This window comes from Panulirus ornatus, chromosome 9 (genome assembly GCF_036320965.1).
Source record: "Panulirus ornatus isolate Po-2019 chromosome 9, ASM3632096v1, whole genome shotgun sequence".
Taxonomy (NCBI): domain Eukaryota; kingdom Metazoa; phylum Arthropoda; class Malacostraca; order Decapoda; family Palinuridae; genus Panulirus; species Panulirus ornatus.
In genome coordinates this window covers 5,799,519-5,826,789 of record NC_092232.1, presented here as the reverse complement: position 1 = coordinate 5,826,789, position 27,271 = coordinate 5,799,519, and the positions used below count along the sequence as shown (strand labels likewise).

Sequence of the window (27,271 nt, the reverse complement as noted above, 5' to 3'; positions counted from 1 at the left end):
TGATGGTAAAATATGACCATATCGATTAAATCAGATACTTTAGAAATACAGAAAGTGTATAACTCCAGTTATATCAACTTTATTCACGTATTACATTTTGGAATCTAGTCTGCTGTTGAATAATTGATCGGGTAAAAACATGGGGACTTAATGCTCCTGAGAATCGTTAGGTGGGAGGCGGTTGTTGGGTCGTAGGGACCTGCTGAGGAGGACACAACAGAAGCACAGCCGTGGTCTGGGGTAGGCAACTGCAGTCGACATATTTTACTGATTCAAGCAGTAAACCGGTTTCAAAATCAAGTCACATTATTATAGTTGGTTTTATTGTATCGTTGTGAAGGACATGTACGTACGGGTAAGTGTAAATGAACAAGGTTGATAAGTATATTCCATAGAATACGTATGCAAGATCGTTTAAGCAAGCACATTGATTAGAATTCATTTGGCTTTGGTGATTATATATTTTTGGGGGATAACTTGTTTTAAGGCAGTGTTTGAGCTTCAGCAGAAGAGAGCCATTATAGCTTGCAACATGACAGTAAAGACTATGGTTTGTGTTATTGTTTACAATGCAGTTATGGTTGATGGCAACATCTCTGAACCTTTTTGTTTTTTATCATTATTCTTTATGTCGTATGTCTCCTGCTGTCACTTCCTTAGCTCGATGGTTGTATGAAAATTTCTTAAATCACACTACGATTTTATAAGCGTCAGTTATTCGCAATGTCTAGACTTTCCCAACTTGTTAGAGAGTTTCTGTTGTACTATACTCTTATATCACCTTAATATATTACAACACAAGGCATCCATGAAAATTTCTTGGAAATATCGAAAAAGAGACAAATTTGTTGGTTGAATACGAAAATGACAGTTTTGTGAAAACTGGAGTTCAACAGTTATGGAAATGGTGATTACACTGAAGCTAATCACCCAACTGCAGATTGGAGATCCCATCCTCTGACTCAAGCCAGAGATGGACAATCATTCGAAGTTATTTGAAGAAAGTCATACTTTCAAGCCATCATCCAATATGGCCGCCCTTTTACACACTACCTTAGGATACTTTTTATTTTTTCTTTTTAATGAAAACTGTCATTATTTTCATTATCTCAACCTTTTTTTTTTTTTCGTTTTCAGATAACTCCAACAACTTTTCCTTATTGGTTGATTTAAAGATTACTAACAAGGTGGTAGGAACGATATTTAACCGACTCGACAAGTAGCCACTATTAAGTCTTAACGTTATATTGCTGAGTATATTTGTTTCGACTGTTTCCAAATTATTTTTCCCTTGCCCGAGATCAGAGGTCGTGGCTTAATTGAGATTGGTTAGGGATACATTGTGGTAAGTTAGGATTCTTCTGAGTTGGGATGTGATTAATTGAGGTAGGCTAGGTTGACTTTGATGAAGGCTAAGCATACTTTGATGTAGGTAGTAGTTACCTTGATATGAACTAGGATTACGTTGAGATAGACGAGGATTACATTTAGCTTGGTTAGGTTTCTACTAAAGCCATGGGATAGGATTACATTTAGGTAGGCTAGTGTTATGTTGAGGTATGTTAGGTTTACACATAGGAGGGTATAAGGTAAAGTTCCTCGTAAATAACATAGATTTGGATAAAACTCGAATATGAGGAATCCTTATAACTAGTTTAGCACAGTTGCTTTTGAATGGGGTAGTTAGTATATTACTCCTCAAATAAACATTTAAGTATGCATCGAGTTGGTAGGCCTGTGAAAGTGAGGAGGAACTGTGTGGGTAAAAGTATGGAAAATGAATATGGCACCTTTTCAAACTTTTCTTGGTTGAGGAACTCCGTAAACAGCGTAATATTTCCAGGAGACCCAACCTTTCCCGTCCATCCATCCCCTGATTTCTTAAGCAGAACTATATACCTTGATAACCATTTGCCAAGTTCAAGTTAAGAGAGCTCCATTTATGGATCAGGAACTAAACATTAGAAGGTTTTTAGTTTATTTACAAAATTTGCTAAACCCCAGTTGGAAAACTGCACCAAACTGTATTACCATTTCAAAACAAGATGATATCTAAATAAGCGTTTCGATGCGTAGCCTATGATTTGTCGTTGCCTGTGTAGAGCTGTCAGGTGCTCACTTCCTTCGTTATCCAACTAATCATCTAATACCCAGATCAGCTGCATAACATTTCTGATTCATTTAGTCACCACACAGTAGCTTATATGTCATAATCTGGGCCATTTATAACCCTCCATTTCAAGGAGAGAATTATCCATTCTCCTGTATACCCTTCATCTGTTTTGACTGTCCAGTCACACACTAATCATTCAACCTCTTTGATTATCCAGTCCTTAGTCTTCATTAGCTGACATCTCAGTCATATAGCCTTTCAAGTAGCTTACTGCCACTGCTGAGCTATGACGTGTCTGGCTTCGTTCGCGCTTCATCTAACTTACCAATCACCTGGTGAAATACATTTCCGAATCAGTCAACCAATATATATATATATATATATATATATATATATATATATATATATAGGGTGTTTTGGTCGAGGTGGTGTGCAAAGTGAGAGGGTTAGGGAAAATGATTTGGTAAACAGAGAAGAGGTAGTGAAAGCTTTGCGGAAGATGAAAGCCGGCAAGGCAGCAGGTTTGGATGGTATCGCAGTGGAATTTATTAAGAAAGGGGGTGACTGTATTGTTGACTGGTTGGTAAGGTTATTTAATGTATGTATGACTCATGGTGAGGTGCCTGAGGATTGGCGGAATGCGTGCATAGTGCCATTGTACAAAGGCAAAGGGGATAAGAGTGAGTGCTCAAATTACAGAGGTATAAGTTTGTTGAGTATTCCTGGTAAATTGTATGGGAGGGTGTTGATTGAGAGGGTGAAGGCATGTACAGAGCATCAGATTGGGGAAGAGCAGTGCGGTTTCAGAAGTGGTAGAGGATGTGTGGATCAGGTGTTTGCTTTGAAGAATGTATGTGAGAAATACTTAGAAAAGCAAATGGATTTGTATGTAGCATTTATGGATCTGGAGAAGGCATATGATAGAGTTGATAGAGATGCTCTGTGGAAGGTATTAAGAATATATGGTGTGGGAGGCAAGTTGTTAGAAGCAGTGAAAAGTTTTTATCGAGGATGTAAGGCATGTGTACGTGTAGGAAGAGAGGAAAGTGATTGGTTCTCAGTGAATGTAGGTTTGCGCCAGGGGTGTGTGATGTCTCCATGGTTGTTTAATTTGTTTATGGATGGGGTTGTAAGGGAGGTAAATGCAAGAGTCCTGGAAAGAGGGGCAAGTATGAAGTCTGTTGGGGATGAGAGAGCTTGGGAAGTGAGTCAGTTGTTGTTCGCTGATGATACAGCGCTGGTGGCTGATTCATGTGAGAAACTGCAGAAGCTGGTGACTGAGTTTGGTAAAGTGTGTGAAAGAAGAAAGTTGAGAGTAAATGTGAATAAGAGCAAGGTTATTAGGTACAGTAGGGGTGAGGGTCAAGTCAATTGGGAGGTGAGTTTGAATGGAGAAAAACTGGAGGAAGTGAAGTGTTTTAGATATCTGGGAGTGGATCTGTCAGCGGATGGAACCATGGAAGCGGAAGTGGATCATAGGGTGGGGGAGGGGGCGAAAATTTTGGGAGCCTTGAAAAATGTGTGGAAGTCGAGAACATTATCTCGGAAAGCAAAAATGGGTATGTTTGAGGGAATAGTGGTTCCAACAATGTTGTATGGTTGCGAGGCGTGGGCTATGGATAGAGATGTGCGCAGGAGGATGGATGTGCTGGAAATGAGATGTTTGAGGACAATGTGTGGTGTGAGGTGGTTTGATCGAGTAAGTAACGTAAGGGTAAGAGAGATGTGTGGAAATAAAAAGAGCGTGGTTGAGAGAGCAGAAGAGGGTGTTTTGAAATGGTTTGGGCACATGGAGAGAATGAGTGAGGAGAGATTGACCAAGAGGATATATGTGTCGGAGGTGGAGGGAACGAGGAGAAGAGGGAGACCAAATTGGAGGTGGAAAGATGGAGTGAAAAAGATTTTGTGTGATCGGGGCCTGAACATGCAGGAGGGTGAAAGGAGGGCAAGAAATAGAGTGAATTGGAGTCATGTGGTATACAGGGGTTGACGTGCTGTCAGTGGATTGAAGCAAGGCATGTGAAGCGTCTGGGGTAAACCATGGAAAGCTGTGTAGGTATGTATATTTGCGTGTGTGGACGTGTGTATGTACATGTGTATGGGGGGGGGGCCATTTCTTTCGTCTGTTTCCTTGCGCTACCTCGCAAACGCGGGAGACAGCGACAAAGTATAAAAAAAAAAAAAAAAAAAAAAAAAAAAAAAAAAATATATATATATATATATATATATATATATATATATATATATATGTATATATATATATATATATATATATATATATATATATATATATATATATATATATATATATATATATATATATACCTGGGGGATAGGGGAGAAAGAATACTTCCCACGTATTCCCTGCATGTCGTAAAAGCGACTGAAAGTGGAGGGAGCAGGGGGGCTGGAAATCCTCACCTCCTTTTTTTTTTTTTTTTTTAGATTTTCCAAAAGAAGGAACAGAGAACAAGTGAGGATATTCCCTCTAAGGCTCAGTCCTCTGTTCTTAACGCTACCTCGCTAATGCGGAAAATAGCGAATATATATGAAAAAAGTTATATATATATATATATATATATATATATATATATATATATATATATATATATATATACATATATATATATATATATATATATATATATATATATATATATATATATACATATATATATATATATATATATATATATATATATATATATATATATATATATATGTATGTATATATGTGTGTGTGTGTGAGTGTGTGTTACATGATTCATAGATATTACCTCTGGATGTCAAGGAGCAGCGAACTAATCTTGCGTGTTTTAGTCTCGCATTCTTCTGCTAATCATCCAGTCAAAGGTTCATCATCCAATCATCGGATGATCATAAAGTATGCAAACAATCCATTATTTTAGAGAGAGAGAGAGAGAGTGCGTTTTCCCATTTGATTTTGTCAAAACGTTTTTCCTAACATTTTCAGGAAAAGAAACTTTCTTATAAGTTCCTTTCAGGTTTGTTCCTAAATCATCAATGTGTTATTAACTTTCAAGAAATCATAGATGTATTTAGTCTAGAAATAAGGAATTAAAGTAGTCTCAAAGCTGGAGGAAGTTACATGCTCGTGAAAGACTGCACCTGTAAATCAAAGAAAATTGGAATTTTATAACTTGCGCGTGAGGGATACTAGTGTAAATTTACTTGAGTTTTACACATTTGTCTTGGTCTTTTAATGACGTCTCGAGACGTCTGCATCAAGAAAGTCTTGAATTGTTTCAATGGCCGCTTGTCTTTTATGGTGCACAACCACTCATGCGTGGTAAGATTATAATTATTGGAGGAGAGAAATGTTGAATGTGCTCCCTCGTTATCCGTCTCATACACGCCGAGTGTTGGCATTCGATCCACACACGCACTCCATCTCACATGAGATCACCATTTTACTTCAGAACATAGTGATTCCCTGAAGATAAAGGTCCTAAACTGCCTAAGATTAAGAAAACACATATTGACTTATTGATATGTTTAGAAATGCAGTTACTGTACGTGCATTATAATTAGGTTTTAGTGGTACGTGATTTGGTACTCTTGTCTCAAGGAAAAACAGTGTAGGATACTTAACAGACTAAAAGAAAAATGAGTGATAAAATGTGCTGGAATTCCTTGGATTATCTCAAAGTTATTAATATGAAATATTTGTCGAGTGAGGGGGAGATAGATACGGTGACTATTGTTTTGCCCGCGTGGTTTGGTAATCCGCAGTAGGCGCCCAGAATTTCAAAAGTTGATTGCGCAAGTGGCTTGAAACCGTTCCCAGATGAATCCAGGATTGACGACCAGCATATGTGAATGGCAGCAGCAGACAACACTATTGCGAAAGAAACAGATATCTGGTGATTACTGAGCGTTTTCATAGGCGAAAGTTCTGTATGGGTACTTATATATAAGCAGATACTCACAGTTTTTACTTAAATTCTCCAATATTGTTCCACGAAAGTTTCTGTAACGTATTAGGGCGAGGGAAGTAATCAACAGCTGTGATGATTCACTGGCGACTGGCCATTATATATATATATATATATATATATATATATATATATATATATATATATATATATATATATATATCCCTGGGGATAGGGGATTAAGAATACTTCCCACGTATTTCCTGCGTGTCGTAGAAGGCGACTAAAAGGGGAGGGAGCGGGGGGCTGGAAATCCTCCCCTCTCGTTTTTTTTTTTTTTTTTAATTTTCCAAAAGAAGGAACAGAGAATTGGCCCAGGTGAGGGTATTCCCTCAAAGGCCCAGTCCTCTGTTCTTAATGCTACCTCGCTAACGCGGGAAATGGCGAATAGTTTAAAAGAAAAAAAGAAAGAAATATATATATATATATATATATATATATATATATATATATATATATATATATATATATATATATACTAGGCACATCGGGGAATGCAGGAAATCATAGGGCAGTAAAATTAATAACTTTTGATATTGCAGGATGAATAGAAATGCAGTGGGTTGATTAACGAAAAAATTGTTGCAAGGTAGATATAAACGCAGTGATTATTTTGCCGTCTAGTCGACCCTGATTAGGCAAACTATTTTTACAACTAGTTCATCATGTAAGTATCCGCATTATTACTGGATTCACCGATTTTTGTACAGTTGAAAAATATATATGTAAATATCGAAATTCATGGAAATATCAGTCTTGTGGAAAAATGGCTAATCTTAATTGCACATATTTCCACGGGGGTTACGGGAGAGCTCATACTTGTTGCCATCTTGAAATCAAGGGAAAGTATTGGGTAACTCGAACCAGTTACCTTAATTTACATAATCTCCAACCGGGTTCCTGCCCATTGCCACCTCGACCCAAGCCAACGTTTGCTCAACCCCTGTGACGCAATGGACAGTAAACTACGTCGTGTATAAACTAAGTAAGACATATGACACCACTTTGAAATATGAGTATTATTTACTATTGCAGACACTTTCAGACTCCCCTCAAACTTAAGCTTATCAAGTAAACATAATAGTAAAAGGAATTCGACGCAGTTGATCAAAAGCCATGTGGTATATCTCTCCACGTGGAGCAACGTCTTCGCACGTGGAGTTTCACGAGGTGCTATTAAAAAAAAGGACCAAATCGATAACTTTAAATGTGAGTTATATTACAGAGAATGTGGGGGGGGGGGGGCACCCTGAATTATTAATACCCTAAGTAGTTTGAGGACTGGCGTGTTACTAACATTTAGGATAATCATGTGACGGATTTCTGAAATAACTGTGATCACAATTTATATATTCCTAGTGTCACTGATTGCGCAAAGGTCGACCATATTTGTGGAGAGAAATATTCTCGCTGTCAGGATGGTTATTTCAGGCTGTAATTAGATTAAAAAAAAACTTAAAGACCATATCAAGAGATATATTCTGAAGTTAGGTTAAAAAGAATCATAGTTATTGTACCCTTTTGGAATCTGAAGGCCTTTGATAGTTGATCACATGAATGTATATGTGTGTACACTTTTGAATTATCCTGAAAATCGTGTGGGTGACTGTTGTAAACCCGCAGTAATCGGTCGCGTCAGGTCACGGTATCAGTAGTGCGTGAACCAGCATAGAAAGCAGACGTCGTCATAAATCTCCTGTTCGTTCTACATCGCTTTCAAAATCGAGTGAGTTTTTATTTTTTGGGTTTTATACCTGGCTGTGATACTATTGTATATGTTAGGGGAACAGAATACAGTTCGTGTTCCAGAAAATACATATGCAGAATCGTTGTTAGTGCATTAATTTTGATTCAGCCAAGTACCTTGATTTTAGGAGGAATGTATTAGTTGATATAGTAATATTTAGCAGGGTAGAGCCAATAAATGCAGCATGATGTGTGATGGTTTGTTGTTTGGGATCGCATTCGTTTTTATACAGAATCCTAGTTCAATGCATTGTCCACACTGTCATTTTATATTGTAGGTCGAGTCTAGTTACTGCTATTGTTTGATTATTGAGTAGATTTTTTACTATTGCTGATTGAATAATTTTTTTGTGATTTTTAATTGAATAGATTTTGTGATTATACGAGGAACTAGTAATATTTCCTTAAAATATTACTATGCTGCTGTAATTAATTTTTGCGTAAATTTGCTTTAGTTGCTTTTCATTGATAGTATTTTCTGCTTTTGTATTAGATTTGAAAATATTACGTAACAGATGGAGATAAAGCAGTAACCTCATATTCCATCGAAAAGGTCCATCCAGCGTTGAAGAGCGACTGTATTAAACAGCAGGTAGAATCCTGGGTGTTACCGTCAGACCAATCGAAATTGCCTAACATGCAGGCAGCATGAATTACCTTTACCACAGTCAGGCTCAGCTTAATCCAAAGTTAGATATCCCAAAGATAGTAATCTGTTGACGCTTGTCAGCTTTGATGCAAACAAGCCACTTTGAGGTATGGCTGTCTTCTACATTCCCGTTAAACTGAAGTAATCTTCGGAGATGATTTTATTTAATTTTCGTCTGTTGTTAAGTCCCATTGCGATATTTTCCACATATCTTTCCATAGAGTAAGCTTGAAAAAGTTTCTAATAAGTTGGAGCAACTGATAATAGAATAAGGTAATTGGGCGGCTGAATCGAACGTTATTTTGCCGCTGGTTTACATTCTTTTTAAGAATACCGTTTCAGACATCCACCTGTTTGCTATAAAATGTGAAGGTCAGAATCGTTGAAAAGTTCAAAAACCTTCGGAAAAACATTTAACAACCATATTTGACGTAATAACTGAACCAGATTGGTTGGATGTCCTTAATAGTAATGTAATAGTACCTGCCATACAACGATTATTGGTTAGGGCTACCTTGAGGAACAATTCTTTCAAGGATATATTTTGTAAAAGTTTGTTATAATTGGAAAGGCTATTGTGTTGAGGTAAGCCTTAGACATCAAGGTAAGGAGATGTGTTAATTTGACTGGATTTGTTGACGTGAGAAAGCTATTTTCAGATGAAATAGGGTTAAGTTAAGGCAGTGGTGGTTTAGCAGGGTTAAATTGAAGTAGTCGAGGGTTGCTAGGTTGCGTTGAAGGAGCTATGTTTTGGTTTATCGTACTACTTAAGTAAGGTGGGCGGTGGTTGAGAGCCTTCCACTTGGGATTAAAGTTGGTCAGTATGGTTATAACTTTAGTCGTACTCTGTTTAGACAGAAAAATGGAAGTGGGGTTGACCTCTTCTGCAACTCCCGTGGACTTTTTATAATTGAAATTTATCTTTTAGACCCTCTGAAGTAATAATAATTTTTCATGTTTTATACTTTATCGCATTTCCCCGCATCAACAAGGTAGCGCCAGGAAACAGACGAAAAACGACCCATCCATTCACACACACACACACATACACAATGTACACACAATACACAATGTACACACTTACACGCCCACACACGCAAATATACATACCTATACATCTCAATGTACACATATATATATACACACATAGACACATACATATATACCCATGCACACAATTCACACTGTCTGCCCCTATTCACTCCCATCGCCACCTCGCCACACATGGAATACCATCTCCCTCCCCCTTCATGTGTGCGAGGTAGCACTAGGAAAAGACAACAAAGGCCCCATTCGTTCACACTGTCTCCAGCTGTCACGCAATAATGCCCGAAACCACAGCTCCCTTTCCACATCCAGGCCCCACACAACTTTCCATGGTTTACCCCAGACGCCTCACATGCCCTGATTCAATCCACTGACAGCACGTCAACCCCGGTATACCACATCGATCCAGCTCACTCTATTCCTTGCCCGCCTTTCACCCTCCTGCATGTTCAGGCCCCGATCACACAAAATATATATATATTTTTTATTATACTTTGTCGGTCTCCCGGGTTAGCGAGGTAGCGCAAGGAAACATGAAAGAATGGCCCAACCCACCCACACACATGTATGTACATACACGTTCACACACGCACACATACATACCTATACATTTCAACGTATACATATATATCATAGACATATACATATATACACATGTACATAATCCTTACTTGCTGCCTTTATTCATTCCCATCGCCACCCCGCCACACATGAAATGACAACGCCCTCCCCCAGCTTGCGCGCGAGGTAGCGCTAGGAAAAGACAACAAAGGCCACATTCGTTCACACTGTCTCTAGCTGTCATGTATAATGCACCGAAACCACAGCTCCCATTCCACATCCAGGCCCCACAAAACTTTCCATGGTTTACCCCAGACGCTTCACATGCACTGGTTTATTCCATTGACAGCACGTCGACCCCGGTATACCACTTAGCTCCAATTCACTGCACGCCTTTCACCCTCCTGCACGTTCAGGCCCTAATCGCTCAAAATCCTTTTCTCCATCTTTCCATCTCCAATTTGGTATCCCACTTCTCGTTCCCTCCACCTCTGACACATATATCCTCTTTGTCAATCGTACATCACTCTTTTTCTCCATGTGACCAAACCATTTGGAAACACCCTCTTCTGCTCTCTCAACCACACTTTTTATCACCACACATCATACCCTTTCATTACTTACTCGATCAAACCAGCTTGCACCACATATTGTCCTCAAACATCTCATTTCCAACACATCCACCCTCCTCTGCACAACTCTATAGCCCATGCCTCACAACAATATAACATTGTTGGAACACTATTCCTTCAAACGTACCCACATTTGCTTTCCGAGATAATGTTCTCACCTTCCACACATTTTTCAATGCTCCTAGAACTTTCGCCCCCTCCCCCACCCTGTGACACTTTTACTTCCATGGTTCCATCCACTGCCAAATCCACTCCCTGATATCTAAAACACTTCACTTCCTCCAGTTTTTCTCCATTCAAACTTAACTCCCAATTGACTTATCCCTCAACTCCACTGTACCTAATAACCTTGCTTTTTTTTTTTTTTTTTTTTTTTTTTTTTTTTTGTCGCTCTCTCCCGCGTTTGCGAGGTAGCGCAAGGAAACAGACGAAAGAAATGGCCCAACCCACCCCCATACACATGTATATTCATACGTCCACACACGCAAATATACATACCTACACAGCTTTCCATGGTTTACCCCAGACGCTTCACATGCCCTGATTCAATGCACTGACAGCACGTCAACCCCGGCGTACCACATCGATCCAATTCACTCTATTCCTTGCCCTCCTTTCACCTTCCTGCATGTTCAGGCCCCGATCACACAAAATCTTTTTCACTCCATCTTTCCACCTCCAATTTGGTCTCCCACTTCTCCTCGTTCCCTCCACCTCCGACACATATATCCTCTTGGTCAATCTTTCCTCACTCATTCTCTCCATGTGCCCAAACCATTTCAAAACACCCTCTTCTGCTCTCTCAACCACGCTCTTTTTATTTCCACACATCTCTCTTACCCTTACGTTACTTACTCGATCAAACCACCTCACACCACACATTGTCCTCAAACATCTCATTTCAAGCACATCCATCCTCCTGCGCACAACTCTATCCATAGCCCACGCCTCGCAACCATACAACATTGTTGGAACCACTATTCCTTCAAACATACCCATTTTTGCTTTCCGAGATAATGTTCTCGACTTTCACACATTCTTCAAGGCTCCCAGGATTTTCACCCTCTCCCCCACCCTATGATCCACTTCCGCTTCCATGGTTCCATCCGCTGCCAGATCCACTCCCAGATATCTAAAACACTTTACTTCCTCCAGTTTTTCTCCATTCAAACTTACCTCCCAATTGACTTACCCTCAACCCTACTGTACCTAATAACCTTACTCTTATTCACATTTACTCTTAACTTTCTTCTTTCACACACTTTACCAAACTCAGTCACCAGCTTCTGCAGTTTCTCACATGAATCAGCCACCAGCGCTGTATCATCAGCGAATAACACACACACACACACACACACACACACACACACACACACACACACACACACACATATATATATATATATATATATATATATATATATATATATATATTTTTTTTTTTTTTTTTTTTTTATACTTTGTCGCTGTCTCCCGCGTTTGCGAGGTAGCGCAAGGAAACAGACGAAAGAAATGGCCCAACCCCCCCCATACACATGTACATACACACGTCCACACACGCAAATATACATACCTACACAGCTTTCCATGGTTTACCCCAGACGCTTCACATGCCTTGATTCAATCCACTGACAGCACGTCAACCCCTGTATACCACATCGCTCCAATTCACTCTATTCCTTGCCCTCCTTTCACCCTCCTGCATGTTCAGGCCCCGATCACACAAAATCCTTTTCACTCCATCTTTCCACCTCCAATTTGGTCTCCCTCTTCTCCTCGTTCCCTTCACCTCCGACACATATATCCTCTTGGTCAATCTTTCCTCACTCATTCTCTCCATGTGCCCAAACCATTTCAAAACACCCTCTTCTGCTCTCTCAACCACGCTCTTTTTATTTCCACACATCTCTCTTACCCTTACGTTACTTACTCGATCAAACCACCTCACACCACACATTGTCCTCAAACATCTCATTTCCAGCACATCCATCCTCCTGCGCACAACTCTATCCATAGCCCACGCCTCGCAACCATACAACATTGTTGGAACTACTATTCCTTCAAACATACCCATTTTTGCTTTCCGGGATAATGTTCTCGACTTCCACACATTTTTCAAGGCTCCCAAAATTTTCGCCCCCTCCCCCACCCTATGATCCACTTCCGCTTCCATGGTTCCATCCACTGCAAATCCACTCCCTGATATCTAAAACACTTCACTTCCTCCAGTTTCACCATTCAAACTTACTCCCAATTGACTTACCCTCAACTCCACTGTACCTAATAACCTTGCTATTATTCGAATTTACTCTAAATTTTGCTTTTTCCACACACTTTACCAAACTCAGTCACCAGCTTCTGCAGTTTCTCACCCAAATCAGCCACCAGCGCTGTATCATCAGCAAACAACTGACTCGCTTCCCAAGCCCTCTCATCCACAACAGACTGTGTATTTGCCCCTCTCTCCAAAGCTCTTGCATTCACCTCCCTAACAACCCCATCCATAAACAATTTAAACAACCATATGAAATAAATGGCCCAACACACCCACATACACATGTATATACATACATGCCCACACACGCAAATATACATACGTATACATCTCAACGTAACATATATATATATACACACTCAGACATATACATATATACACATGTACCCAATTCATACTGTCTGCCTTTATTCATTCCCATCACCCCACCACACATGAAATAAAAACCCCCTCATGTGCACGAGGTAGCGCTAGGAAAAGACAACAAAAGCCACATTCGTTCACACTCGGTCTCTAGCTGTCATGTAATAATGCACCGAAACCACAGCTCCCTTTCCACATCCAGGCCCCACACAACTTTCATGGTTTACCCCAGACGCTTCACATGCCCTGGTTCAATCCATTGACAGCACGTCGACCCCGGTATACCACATCGTTCCAGTTCACATGATCTCCCACCTCGCATGTTCAACCGAACTCAAATATCATTAAGTCTCTCCTCTTCACCTCCAATCTTCTCCACTTCCTCGTTCCTCCAACTCTGCCATTTACCTCTTCAACATCTCCCATCTCACATTGACAAACCATGGTCATAACACCCTCTCTGCCCTCAAACTCTTTTCATTAGCCAACATTTCCCCTCTTCCTACCCTACATTGCTTACTTCTCGATAAAACCATCTCTCAACAATTGCCTCCAAACACTATTTCAACTACCTCCCGCACAATCTCTATCATTAGCATTGCCTTTTCAATCCAATAAATTGTAACCTATCCAAATCCATTTGCTTTCCAAGTATTTCTCAACTTACATTTTCAACAGCTAACACTGATCCACACATCGTTCACCCACTTCATGGAAAACCGCTGCCATCCTCCCAATCTAGAATTCCTCTGTCCATTCTTCCCTTCAAATTCAATTACTCCTCCCCTATTTTATAATTTACACATTACCTCAGCCTATTTACCTTGTAAATTTCAATCACCTATCCCTTGGCCTTTTGGCACAATCGGCAAGGCAAGCATTTCCGCTCGAAGTCCCAGGAGACAACCTCACTCACCTGAGTTCTAGCTTCATTGTAATGACTAAACCAGTCAACACATCCAGGCCCCCCTTTTTTATACAATTTTCCACCCCCATTAGTCCATTATAACTGGCTGTGCTTCTTTGTTAAAATTTGCATGTAAGGAAATAGGTGGTTTAAGGCTTGAGCAAATGGATTCAGTGAGATGATGTCCGGTAATAGGAGTGGATGGTGAAAACAGTTTATGGTGTGTGGAGAAGGATTGGATTGAGATTATGAGGTATTTTTGAATGTTGTTGATCGGTGTCAGATGATATGTGTTTGTCGAGTTTTAATTGTTACAGGGTGGGAAATTTATTTGGTAAACAGAGAAGAGGTAGTAAAAGCTTTGCGGAAGATATATATATATATATATATATATATATATATATAATATATATATATTATATATATATATATATAATATATATATATTATTAGGTACAGTAGGGTTGAGGGTCAAGTCAATTGGGAGGTGAGTTTGAATGGAGAAAAACTGGAGGAAGTGAGGTGTTTTAGATATCTGGGAGTGGATCTGTCAGCGGATGGAACCATGGAAGCGGAAGTGGATCATAGGGTGGGGGAGGGGGCGAAAATTTTGGGAGCCTTGAAAAATGTGTGGAAGTCGAGAACAGTATCTCGGAAAGCAAAAATGGGTATGTTTGAAGGAATAGTGGTTCCAACAATGTTGTATGGTTGCGAGGCGTGGGCTATGGATAGAGTTGTGCGCAGGAGGATGGATGTGCTGGAAATGAGATGTTTGAGGACAATGTGTGGTGTGAGGTGGTTTGATCGAGTAAGTAACGTAAGGCTAAGAGAGATGTGTGGAAATAAAAAGAGCGTGGTTGAGAGAGCAGAAGAGGGTGTTTTGAAATGGTTTGGTCACATGGAGAGAATGAGTGAGGAAAGATTGACCAAGAGGATATATGTGTCGGAGGTGGAGGGAACGAGGAGAAGAGGGAGACCAAATTGGAGGTGGAAAGATGGAGTGAAAAAGATTTTGTGTGATCGGGGCCTGAACATGCAGGAGGGTGTAAGGAGGGCAAGGAATAGAGTGAATTGGAGCGATGTGGTATACAGGGGTTGACGTGCTGTCAGTGGAGTGAATCAGGGCATGTGAAGCGTCTGGGGTAAACCATGGAAAGGTGTGTAGGTATGTATATTTGCGTGTGTGGACGTGTGTATGTACATGTGTATGGGGGGGGGGGGTTGGGCCATTTCTTTCGTCTGTTTCCTTGCGCTACCTCGCAAACGCGGGAGACAGCGACAAAGTATAAAAAAAAAAAAAAAAAAAAAAAATATATATATATTTTTTTTTTTCTTTTTTTTTATACTTTGTCGCTGTCTCCCGCATTTGCGAGGTAGCGCAAGGAAACAGACGAAAGAAATAACCTTGCTATTATTCAGATTTACTCTCAGCTTGCTTTCACACACTTTACCAAACTCAGTCACCAGCTTCTGCAGTTTCTCACCCAAATCAGCCACCAGCGCTGTATCATCAGCAAACAACTGACTCGCTTCCCAAGCCCTCTCATCCACAACAGACTGTGTGTTTGCCCCTCTCTCCAAAGCTCTTGCATTCACCTCCCTAACAACCCCATCCATAAACAATTTAAACAACCATATGAAATAAATGGCCCAACACACCCACATACACATGTATATACATACATGCCCACACACGCAAATATACATACGTATACATCTCAACGTATACATATATATATATACACACTCAGACATATACATATATACACATGTACCCAATTCATACTGTCTGCCTTTATTCATTCCCATCACCCCACCACACATGAAATAAAAACCCCCTCATGTGCACGAGGTAGCGCTAGGAAAAGACAACAAAAGCCACATTCGTTCACACTCGGTCTCTAGCTGTCATGTAATAATGCACCGAAACCACAGCTCCCTTTCCACATCCAGGCCCCACACAACTTTCCATGGTTTACCCCAGACGCTTCACATGCCCTGGTTCAATCCATTGACAGCACGTCGACCCCGGTATACCACATCGTTCCAGTTCACTCTATTCCTTGCATGCCTTTCACCCTCCGGCATGTTCAGGCCCCGATCACTCAAAATCTTTTTCTCTCCATCTTTCCACCTCCAATCTGGTCTCCCACTTCTCGTTCCCTCCACCTCTGACACATTTATCCTCTTGGTCAATCATTCCTCGCTCATTCTCTCCATGTGACCAAACCATTTCAAAACACCCTCTTCTGCTCTCTCAGCCATACTCTTTTTATTACCACACATCTCTCTTACCCTTACCCTATTATTACTTACTCGATCAAACCATCTCTCACCACATATTGTCCTCAAACATCTCATTTCCAACACATCCACCCTCCTCCGCACAACTCTATCCATAGCCATGCCTCACAACCATATAACATTGTTGGAACCACTATTCCTTCAAGCATACCCATTTTTGCTTTCCAAGATAATGTTCTCAACTTCCACACATTTTTCAACGCTCCCAGAACTTTCGCCCCCTCCCCCACCCTATGATTCACTTCCCCTTCCATGGTTCAATCCGCTGCCAAATCCACTCCCAGATATCTAAAACACTTCACTTCCTCCAGTTTTTCTCCATTCAAACTTTCCTCCCAATTGACTTGTCCATCAACCCTACTGTACCTAATAACCTTGCTCTTATTCACATTTACTCTCAGCTTTCTTATTTCACACACTTTACCAAATTCAATCACTAGCCCTTGGCCATTTCTGGCGACACCTCGCCCCACAGGAAACCATCGCTATTTCCTGCTTCAGAGAGGTAGCGCCAGGAAAACAGACTTAAAAGGCCTCATTCGTTCACGCTGAGTCTCTAGCTGTCATGTGTAATGCACTGAAACCACAGCTCCTTATCCACATCCAGGCCCCATAGACCTTTCCATGGTTTACCACAGATGTTTCACATTCCCTCATTTAGTCCAGTTGAGTAATAGGTGCTAAGTGACTTCTTTGTGTTAGTTGCATTGTAGGAAAGAGTGGTTTTAGGGCTTGAGAAAATGGTATTATAGTGATGGATGATGTCCAGAGTAAGTAGGAGAGTGTAAGTTATTTTTGTGTGCAAAATTCAGTTTTTTATGGGTGTGTGGCTTGAAGGTTGGAGTTTGAGATTGAGCTGGGGTCAGTTTTTAATGCTTGTTGAGTCGTTTCACTGTGTATGTGTTTTGTCAGTTTTATTTGTTAAGGGTGGGGAAATCTGTGAGTAGAGGTCACTGAAGTTTGAAGAAGGGTTGAGCTTTGATTCTATGAAGTACGATAACATCTCGGCATCCACTGAAGTAGGTCTTTCTGGTCTTTAGCTAAGGGCATCTCTAACAACTTCTGTTGCTCTCCTTTCTCTCACTTTTCTGGTCTGACGGTACTATAGCTGTCTCTCCCATAGACAAAGCAACTCTGGTTTCTGTTTCTACCGACTCCACCTTGGATGACTGAAATTCCTTCACACCCTGATGCTCTTCTTACTAATCCTATGCCTTTTCTCATAATCTCTCTTCCCACTGTCATAAATGATTTTCTCTGGATGCAGGCAAGGCTTATGGATCTGATGGCATCCATCCCCATGTCCTGAAAGCATGTGCCTCTGAACTTGCACCTGTGCTTGCTTGTATGTTCTGTTTGTTTAAAAACCAAAACTTTTCCTCCTTGGAAGCATGCATCGCATCCCTAAGGAGGGTGACCATTCTGGCCCCTCTATCATCCTGTTGCTTTGACATATCATTTTGAAAGTCTTTGAATCCCTCCTCAGCTCTCATATCCTTAAAAACTTCAAAAGTCAGTGTTCTCTGTGATCACTAGTATGGCTTCTTTAAGGCAAGATCTGCTGGTGATTCTTTTCTATCTTACTAATGTCAGGTCATCATCCCTGAAAGGTTTTGGGTAGTCACTTGTAGTTGCCCTTGACATATCTAAGGCTTTTGACAGGGTATGTCATCAGGGTGTCATCTTGAAGCTCCCCTCTTTTGGCTTCCCTCCCTCACTTTGCTCCTTTATATCTAGCTTCCTCTCCAGCCGATCTATCTCTGTGGTTGTTGATGGCTTAGCCTCCCCCCTATTCTCCAACAGCAGTGTCTCAAGGTTCTGTCCTGTCCCCAACACTTTCCCCTTTTTTTTTTTTTTTTTTATGATCTTGCCTCCACATGCTGACAACTCAACACTTTCTTGGAAAACTCACATTATAGGAATAGGTAAGTTTGCCTCTTAAGAAACTGGATGTCCTGTTGAGATGTTGAGAATTGTTTTCTGAACAGTTGTTCCATATATGCAAGGGATTGATTCATCCTTGTATGGAGTACTGCTCTCACATTAGGGGTGGTTCTAGCTGTGCATCCTTGCTTGATAGTTAGTCAAAAGCAGTGAGCTGGCTGCTTGTGTGCCCACAGCATTTTTGTTAGGGCCCAGCCTTGATGTGGACTTTTGTCTGTGACTGGAGCCTTCAATATGAAACTAATATAGTAGTTATAGTGAATGGGGTCTTGCTGTGTTGCATATAATTGACTGCTGAGCATGATGAGGTATGATGACAGGGCTGACACATTACACTCGAAGCATGCTTTGCTTGTCAAATTACACTTATTTTCAACCACTAAACATTTCTCATTATTGTCGACTGGAGATCAACATCAGCCATTTATCGATTTTTTCTTTCAGATATTTCTGAAGGAAACCCTTGGTTACTTATTTTCATGGTATCACATTTAATACCCATACTAACTTCTTTGCTGATACCTTTTTGAAGTGTTGATGGGTATTACATGCAACTTTACGATTTTCTATCTTCCAGTCTAATATTCTTTTAACCTCATAACATTCTTATTCATGTCCCCTCTCTGCTGCCATCTGTTATCATTTACCTCTCTCATTTAGGCTTTAGATAATGCAGTACATTTCATCAGTTTTACTAGCAAAATGTTTTTATATTTTTTCAAGGTTGTTTGATTCCATTTGTTTGAGTGATGACCAAATAATGCAGTAGTATACAATTTTGCATCCTACACACTGGTTGAACATTTTTATGATTAGTTTTATAGCATTGTGAAAGTTTTCATTATCATATTACTCTTTACAATATTTGGCATTACAGTACTTTATTATTAACATGCTCTCAGAATTCTAGATTTTATTTAGTTACTCTTTGATCTTTAATGGTCTTTCCACACAGTCTTTTCCCGTTGGACCTTTGTATGTGGACATTGATAATTTCACAACTGTCCCATGACCTGTGTGGTCACACTTCCCTTTATTTAATTTCTGTAGTTTTTTTCTGCTCGTATATAGATTATGATCACGTCTCTTTGTTGCATTACTGTATGTTTCAGTTTGTTACTTTACTCACTCTTTGGGTCATCTGCAGAGCACCTGGTTATACTTTCCATTACTTTCTTGTCTCATCAATATCAGAGATCATTATTATAACTAGAATTAAGGCTAGCATCTTTCCTTGTGGTGCTCTTGATGAAGTTGAGTAATTGATATAGGACAAGGAGAGGATGACTTACACAGTGTAGTTGGAAGTAGGAAAATAGAACATATGGTGTGGGAAAATCATTTGATAAGCATTTGAAGGAAAATCATTTGAGATGATATGGTCATGCAAAAATTGATTATAGTATGATTAAGAGGATGTCTAGTATTATCGTTGAATTTACAAGCAGGAATGGTCATGAGGAAAAGATATGGGGAAAGTTTATTTAACTATTTTAGTCAGTAATAGATAAAAATGTCAGAAGGATGACCCATGATCAGGTACACTGAAATAGTTTTCTATATGTATGCCATTGTGTGATTGAAGGCTTAAGTGTCATATGACAAATAAGTATATTGTGCAGAGGAAAGTAAGAAGCATGTATAGGAACGTAAAAGTCCAGGTTTTCCTCAAGCACACCAAAATTATGTGTATGAGTGAACTGAGAGACCATATGCAGTATTTGCAGTGACATTTCCAGGTTCCCAATAGCTTATTTTTATTCTGACCTTTGTATTTTTTCTGTGAAATGATTGATTTTTTTCATTTAGCAGGATGAATCTGATTTTAGTTTTTCTTTTAGCAGGATGAATCAATATAGAGATACACAAAGACATTGGAGCCAACAAGGACAGCAGAACCATGACAGTCAGTGGGATCAGGAAGGACAGTGGGTTCAGCAAGGACAAAGGAACCGACGAAGACATTGGGACCAGCAAGGAAAGTCGGACCAACAAGGACAGTGGAACCATCAATTACAGTGGGGCCAGCAAAGACAAAGGGGCCAAGTAGGGCAAAGGGGTCAAGGAAGGCAAAGGTGCCAAGATCGACAAAGTTACCAAGAGAGGCAAAGGAAGCACAAAGGCCAAAGGGAAAATGGCCAGGATCTATTCTCTGCCAATGAAGTAACTCATTGGCATAGCCTTCTTAAAGACTATGAAGACAAAGTCTCTGTCAGTGATACAGCTGAGAATCAAACTTATAGACCCTCTTCTGGTGATAGGGATGAGAATCTGAATTATCAAGCCTGTTCTGGGGATACAGCCAAGAGCATTACTGAGAATCAGGGGTGGATTAATTTAAGTCAGAACTGGGAGTGTCCTAATTGCCAGTTTTCCAATTACTCCACCAGGAAATTTTGCTACAAATGCAGGACTGAAAATCATACTAACAGATCTTTCTCTAGTAATAGAAATCACAATTGGAGTAAATCAGGTCAGAACTGGGAGTGTCCAAATTGCCAGTTTTCCAATTATTCCAACAGGGTGTATTGCTACAAATGCAAGGATCCAAAAGGTATGTGCTGATATATTAGAAATTAACATAAAGTATTGACATATTATGGGTTTTATTACTCTAGACATCTTAGCTTTGAAGGGCCAAAGCATTGCATCAGGCTTTAGGTCCCACTGTACTTGTGTAGTAAATTTTTTAAGTGGGTACGGAATTCTTCCATACTCTGGAGACAAGTTTCTAGTTTCTGATTAAAAAAGTCTGTTAAATACTTTTTTGCTGCATTCCCTGAAGTAAGATATATCATATTTTACAGAAAGCCCTGTCAGTTTGACCGAACTGTACAAGAATTCATTAGTGTGTACATTATATAAAACGTTGAGCCTAGAATGATAGCCATATTAAAGATTTTTGTGGTCAGAGTAAGTCTTGATATTTTTGTGATTTGTGTTGTCCTTAGATTTTGTGTAAATCACTTCCCTGCAGCAGGTTTGAGAAGTAGAGTAATTGGTATTGGTATTTAGACTCCATCATTGATTACTGATTAAAGTGTTAGTTGGTAGGCAGCCAGTGACCAGGGAGGTATTTAACCAGTACTACCTGCCTGGGTATCAGGAGGGTTAGTGACATCTGCTTAGTGAGCGAGTTCTTCGTATGTTGATAAGTGGCACTCCTTTGATTCGGGTAGCTGTCCTTTCTTTCTGCCTCACTAACGCTTTGACTGCTGGCATTTTGTACACAAACATACAAGCACTCTCTGTCATGCATGACAGCTCCTCAGAAATGCCAATTAGTGTTGCATATGAACATTTCTGAGGTGGTAATGGTGCAGAATTTTTTTTTTATTCTATTATACTTGATCACCATTTCCCATGTCAGCAAGGTTGCACCACAAAATAGACGAAGAATGGCCCATCCACTCTTATACACATTATCTCGGAAAGCAAAAATGGTTATGTTTGAAGGAATAATGGTTCCAACAATGTTGTATGGTTGCGAGGCGTGGGCTATGAATAGAGTTGTGCGCAGGAGGGTGGATGTATTGGAAATGAGATGTTTGAGGACAATATGTGGTGTGAGGTGGTTTGATCAAGCAAGTAATGTACGGGTAAGAGAGATGTGTGGAAATAAAAAGAGTGTGGTTGAGAGAGCAGAAGAGGGTGTAAATGTTTCAATGGTTTGGGCACATGGAGAGAATGAGTGAGGAAAGATTGACCAAGAGGATATATGCGTCAGAGGTGGGGGGAACGAGGAGAAGTGGGAGACCAAATTGGAGGTGGAAAGATGGAGTGAAAGAGATTTTGAGTGATCGGGACCTGAACATGCAGGAGGGTGAAAGGCGTGCAAGGAATAGAGTGAATTGGAACGATGTGGTATACCGGGGTCGACGTGCTGTCAATGTATTGAACCAGGGCATGTGAAGCGTCTGGGGTAAACCGTGGAAAGTTCTGTGGGGCCTGGATGTGGAAAGGGAGCTGTGGTTTCGGTGCATTATTACATGACGTGCTTATTACATGCTTTCCGAGATAATGTTCTCGACTTCCACACATTCTTCAAGGCTTCCAGGATTTTTGCCCCCTCCCCCACCCTATGATCCACTTCCGCTTCCATGGTTCCATCCGCTGCCAGATCCACTCCCAGATATCTAAAACACTTTACTTCCTCCAGTTTTTCTCCATTCAAACTTACCTCCCAATTGACTTGACCCTCAACCCTACCGTACCTAATAACCTTGCTCTTATTCACATTTACTCTTAACTTTCTTCTTTCACACACTTTACCAAACTCAGTCACCAGCTTCTGCAGTTTCTCACATGAATCAGCCACCAGCGCTGTATCATCAGCGAACAACAACTGACTCACTTCCCAAGCTCTCTCATCCCCAACAGACTTCATACTTGCCCCTCTTTCCAAAACTCTTGCATTCACCTCCCTAACAACCCCATCCATAAACAAATTAAACAACCATGGAGACATCACACACCCCTGCCGCAAACCTACATTCACTGAGAACCAATATATCAACAGATATATATATACACACGTACTTGCTTGCCCTCATCCATTCCTGGTGCAACCCTGCCCCACAGGAAACAGCATCACTACCCCTGCTTCAGCAAGGTAAGTGCCAGGAAAACAGACCAAAAAAGGCCACATTTGTTCACACTCGGTCTCTAGCTGTCATGTGTAATGCTCCCTATCCACAGACCTTTCCATGGTTTACCCCAGACATTTCACATTCCCTGGGTTCAGTCCATTGACAGCATGTCAACCCCGGTATACCACATCATTCCAGTTCACCTTTCCTTGCATGCCTCGCCCTCCTGTATGTTCAAAATCTTTTTCACTTCATCCTTCCACCTCCAATTTGGTCTCCCACTTCTTGTTCCCTCCACCTCTGACACATATGTCCTTTTTGTCAACCTTTCCATACTCATTCTCTTTATCCTTCCTCCTCCAAGTTGGTCTCCCGCTTCTCCTTGGTCCCTCCACCTCTGACACGTATATCCTTTTTGTCAACCTTTCCTCACTCTTTTTCTCCATATGTCCAAACCATTTCAACACACCCTCTTCTGTTCTCTCAACCACACTTTTTTTTTTCCACACATCTTTCTTACCCTTTCATTACTTAATCAACTCGCACCATATATTGTCCTCAAACACTTCATTTCCATCAACCCTCCTCCGTACAACCTTGTCTATAGCCCATGCCTCACAACCACATAATATTGTTGGAACTTCTATTCCTTCAGACATACCCATTTTCTGCTCTCCGAGATAATGTTCTTTCCTTCTACACATTCTTCATTGTTCCTAGAACCTTTGACCCCTCCCCCACCCTGTGACTCGCTTCTGTTTCCATGGTTCCACTTGCTGCTAAGTTCACTCCTAAATATCTAAAACACTTCCTCCTATTTTTCTCCATTCAAACTTGCCTCCTAATTAAATTGTCCTTCAACCTTACTGAACCTAATAACCTTGCTCTTATTCACATTTACCCTCAACTTTCTCCTTTCTCACACTTTTCTGAACTCGGTTGCCAATTTTTGCAGTTTCTCACTCGAATCAGCCACCAGTGCTTTTTTCTCCAGTTTCCTGCATTTGCAAGGTAGTGATGAAAACATGAAGAAATGCCTTCTTTGCTCACATGCACTCTATATTTGTCATGTATAGTGTACCAGAACCAGAGCCCCTATCCACAACCTGGCCCAACAGACCTTTCCCTGGTTTTCTCCAACTGCTTCTTGTAACCTGGTTTATTCCAAAAGCGACACATCACTAACTCATCTCTCCATTCACTCTATCCCTTGCACACCTCACATCCTCCTTCATGTTCAGACACCTGAAGCATATTTTGTACTTTTGCTTTTGTATTCCACTTCTGTTATGTATACTTAGTCATCATCTCTGTATGTCCAAACAGTTTCGCCACACCCTCTTCAGCTCTTTCATACATACACCTCTTATAACAACTTATCTCTTACCCTATCATTACTTATGCAATAAATCCTACTCTCTCCACATACTGCTCTCAAACCTTTCATTTCCAGCAAATTCACCCTCTCTTCCTTTGTCACTTAGGTCCTATACCTTGCATCCATACAACTTTTTTGGGAGTACAGTACCACCAAGTGTACTTATTTTTGCCCTCACAGACAACGAGCATCTTTCCATACATTCCTCTGTGCATCCAGGACCTTTTCCAACCTCAACTTCTCTCTGGCTCTTCAGCTTCTGTGGCTACATTCACTCCTAGGTATGTTAAATCTTTCACATGCAGTTTTTCATTCAAATCTGCCACCAGCACCATTTCACCAGCAAACAGTAACTAACCCATCTCTCAGGCCCTCCAACCTGTGATAGACTGCATACCTGCCCCATTCTCCAAAGCCCTTTTATTCATCTCTGTCACAACCCCATTCTTAAGCAGATTCGATAGCCATGTTGACATCACACACTTGTACTGCAGACCCATCTTCGCTGGAACCTCTTTTTAGTCACACAGTTGCCTTACTCTCATCGTAAAATTTGCTCACAGCTTCTAGTAACTTTCCTTCCACACCTTATAATTATAACAACCACAATGAACCTATCTCTGTAAACCTATCACATGCTTTCTCTTTAACCATAAATGCAGTTGACAAGAATAGTTTTATTCATCAAGCAAGACAGGCAGTTAGCGCTTCATGCAAGCCCTGCTAACCTTGTCATAGGTACCTGTAGGTAGGGAAGCACTTTCTTTTATTCTCCTTCTCGGAAGATGTGTGGAAGAAACATGTTGCCACTTCTAGACCCAAGCGGGAAGATTCTACAATATTATGCCTGTTACAGTGTTATTTATCTAACAGTTTAGCCCCTTAACATCTTGTACAAGACTTGTTCTTGTAGCATTGGGCTGTGGGACAAGAGTTAGTATATTACACAGTATCTAGGAACGTTATTGTTTTATCTTTATTTCCTACCTAACTTTTATCTAAGTACATCAACCAGATACCTTGTTCTATATTATTGTAGGCATATACTCCTCCATAAACTATAATGTCTTTTAAGTTACTTTTTGCAAAAACTGGAATATTATGAATGTAATTGTTTCAGAGTCAAGATCTTTTACCAACTCGCAACAATGGAAAAACGAAGAAATAGGTAACAAGAAAACAGATGAGTCATACGGAAGCTGTTATAATGAACCTGAAGAAGAGGGTTTAATTGACTGGGACAAATTTCATGAAGAGAGTGTAAGTATTGTATATCCATCATTAATTATTTGTTTATGAACTGTTGTTGAATATAATGTGAGACTGACAGCTTTAACTGGTTCTTACAAGAAGGGTGTCCTTGAAGATTAAGCCTCCACTTTGAAAAGCAGGTAGGCTCAACCCCCTCATTTTGCATAGACTAACTTGTGTAGAACTGCAGTATGCAGTTGAAAGCTTTTGCTCCAGTGAGCCCTTCACTTATTAGAAGCCGCTGCTGCCCTGTTAAAACTCTGAACTTTCTCATACTCAAAAACCAGCTTTTACAAAGCCATTTCATCATCAAGCATCGGCTGACTCCCATATCCCTAACAGACTGCACAACTGCTCCTTTCTTTAAGACCATTGAATTCTTCTCCCTAACGTTTGTTTCCTCCCAATTTGATATTTTGTGTGTGCTACCACTCTATCACCGCTTTCCAGTACAAGTGGTTATTCTTATTAAACTTGAGCCCTGGTATAGGGACCTTGAATTATACAATAATTACATTCTTGAAAATGATCTTGGAGATAAAAAACACAAATCAAGTAGTGTAAGTAATGGAGGTTAGGGGCTTCATTATTAATAAGACAGTACCAAATATTATGCATGTGAAAAACTACTGTATACACATATCAGAAAATATGGAATACAATAATATTTGATTAACATTGAATAAAAGGGAAAATAAAAAGATGTTCTGGAAGGAGGTAAATAGGGTGCGTAAGACAAGGGAGCAAATGGGAACTTCAGTGAAGGGCGTAAATGGGGAGGTGATAACAAGTAGCGGTGATGTGAGAAGGAGATGGAATGAGTATTTTGAAGGTTTGTTGAATGTGTCTGATGACAGAGTGGCAGATATAGGGTGTTTTGGTCGAGGTGGTGTGCAAAGTGAGAGGGTTAGGGAAAATGATTTGGTAAACAGAGAAGAGGTAGTAAAAGCTTTGCGGAAGATGAAAGCCGGCAAGGCAGCAGGTTTGGATGGTATTGCAGTGGAATTTATTAAGAAAGGGGGTGACTGTATTGTTGACTGGTTGGTAAGGTTATTTAATGTATGTATGACTCATGGTGAGGTGCCTGAGGATTGGCGGAATGCGTGCATAGTGCCATTGTACAAAGGCAAAGGGGATAAGAGTGAGTGCTCAAATTACAGAGGTATAAGTTTGTTGAGTATTCCTGGTAAATTATATGGGAGGGTATTGATTGAGAGGGTGAAGGCATGTACAGAGCATCAGATTGGGGAAGAGCAGTGCGGTTTCAGAAGTGGTAGAGGATGTGTGGATCAGGTGTTTGCTTTGAAGAATGTATGTGAGAAATACTTAGAAAAGCAAATGGATTTGTATGTAGCATTTATGGATCTGGAGAAGGCATATGATAGAGTTGATAGAGATGCTCTGTGGAAGGTATTAAGAATATATGGTGTGGGAGGCAAGTTGTTAGAAGCAGTGAAAAGTTTTTATCGAGGATGTAAGGCATGTGTACGTGTAGGAAGAGAGGAAAGTGATTGGTTCTCAGTGAATGTAGGTTTGCGGCAGGGGTGTGTGATGTC

At 40.3% G+C, this 27,271-nt stretch overlaps 1 protein-coding gene across 3 annotated transcripts in view; it reads left to right on the top strand.

Moving 5' to 3' along the window:
• Positions 1-339: 339 nt before the first annotated feature.
• The window catches only part of LOC139750186 (probable ATP-dependent RNA helicase DDX43), an 83,688-nt gene continuing 56,756 nt past the window's right edge, over positions 340-27,271 (top strand). The window contains exons 1-3 of one of the 3 annotated variants that reach the window (XM_071664593.1): positions 340-355; positions 20,339-21,051; positions 25,585-25,724. In XM_071664593.1, coding sequence (XP_071520694.1) covers positions 20,343-21,051; positions 25,585-25,724 — 849 coding nt within the window. In that variant the 5' untranslated portion in view covers positions 340-355; positions 20,339-20,342. Of the gene's footprint in view, positions 356-7,664; positions 7,796-20,338; positions 21,052-25,584; positions 25,725-27,271 lie in introns of those variants that run through there. The other 2 variants (XM_071664591.1, XM_071664592.1) reach the window with 2 other exon arrangements.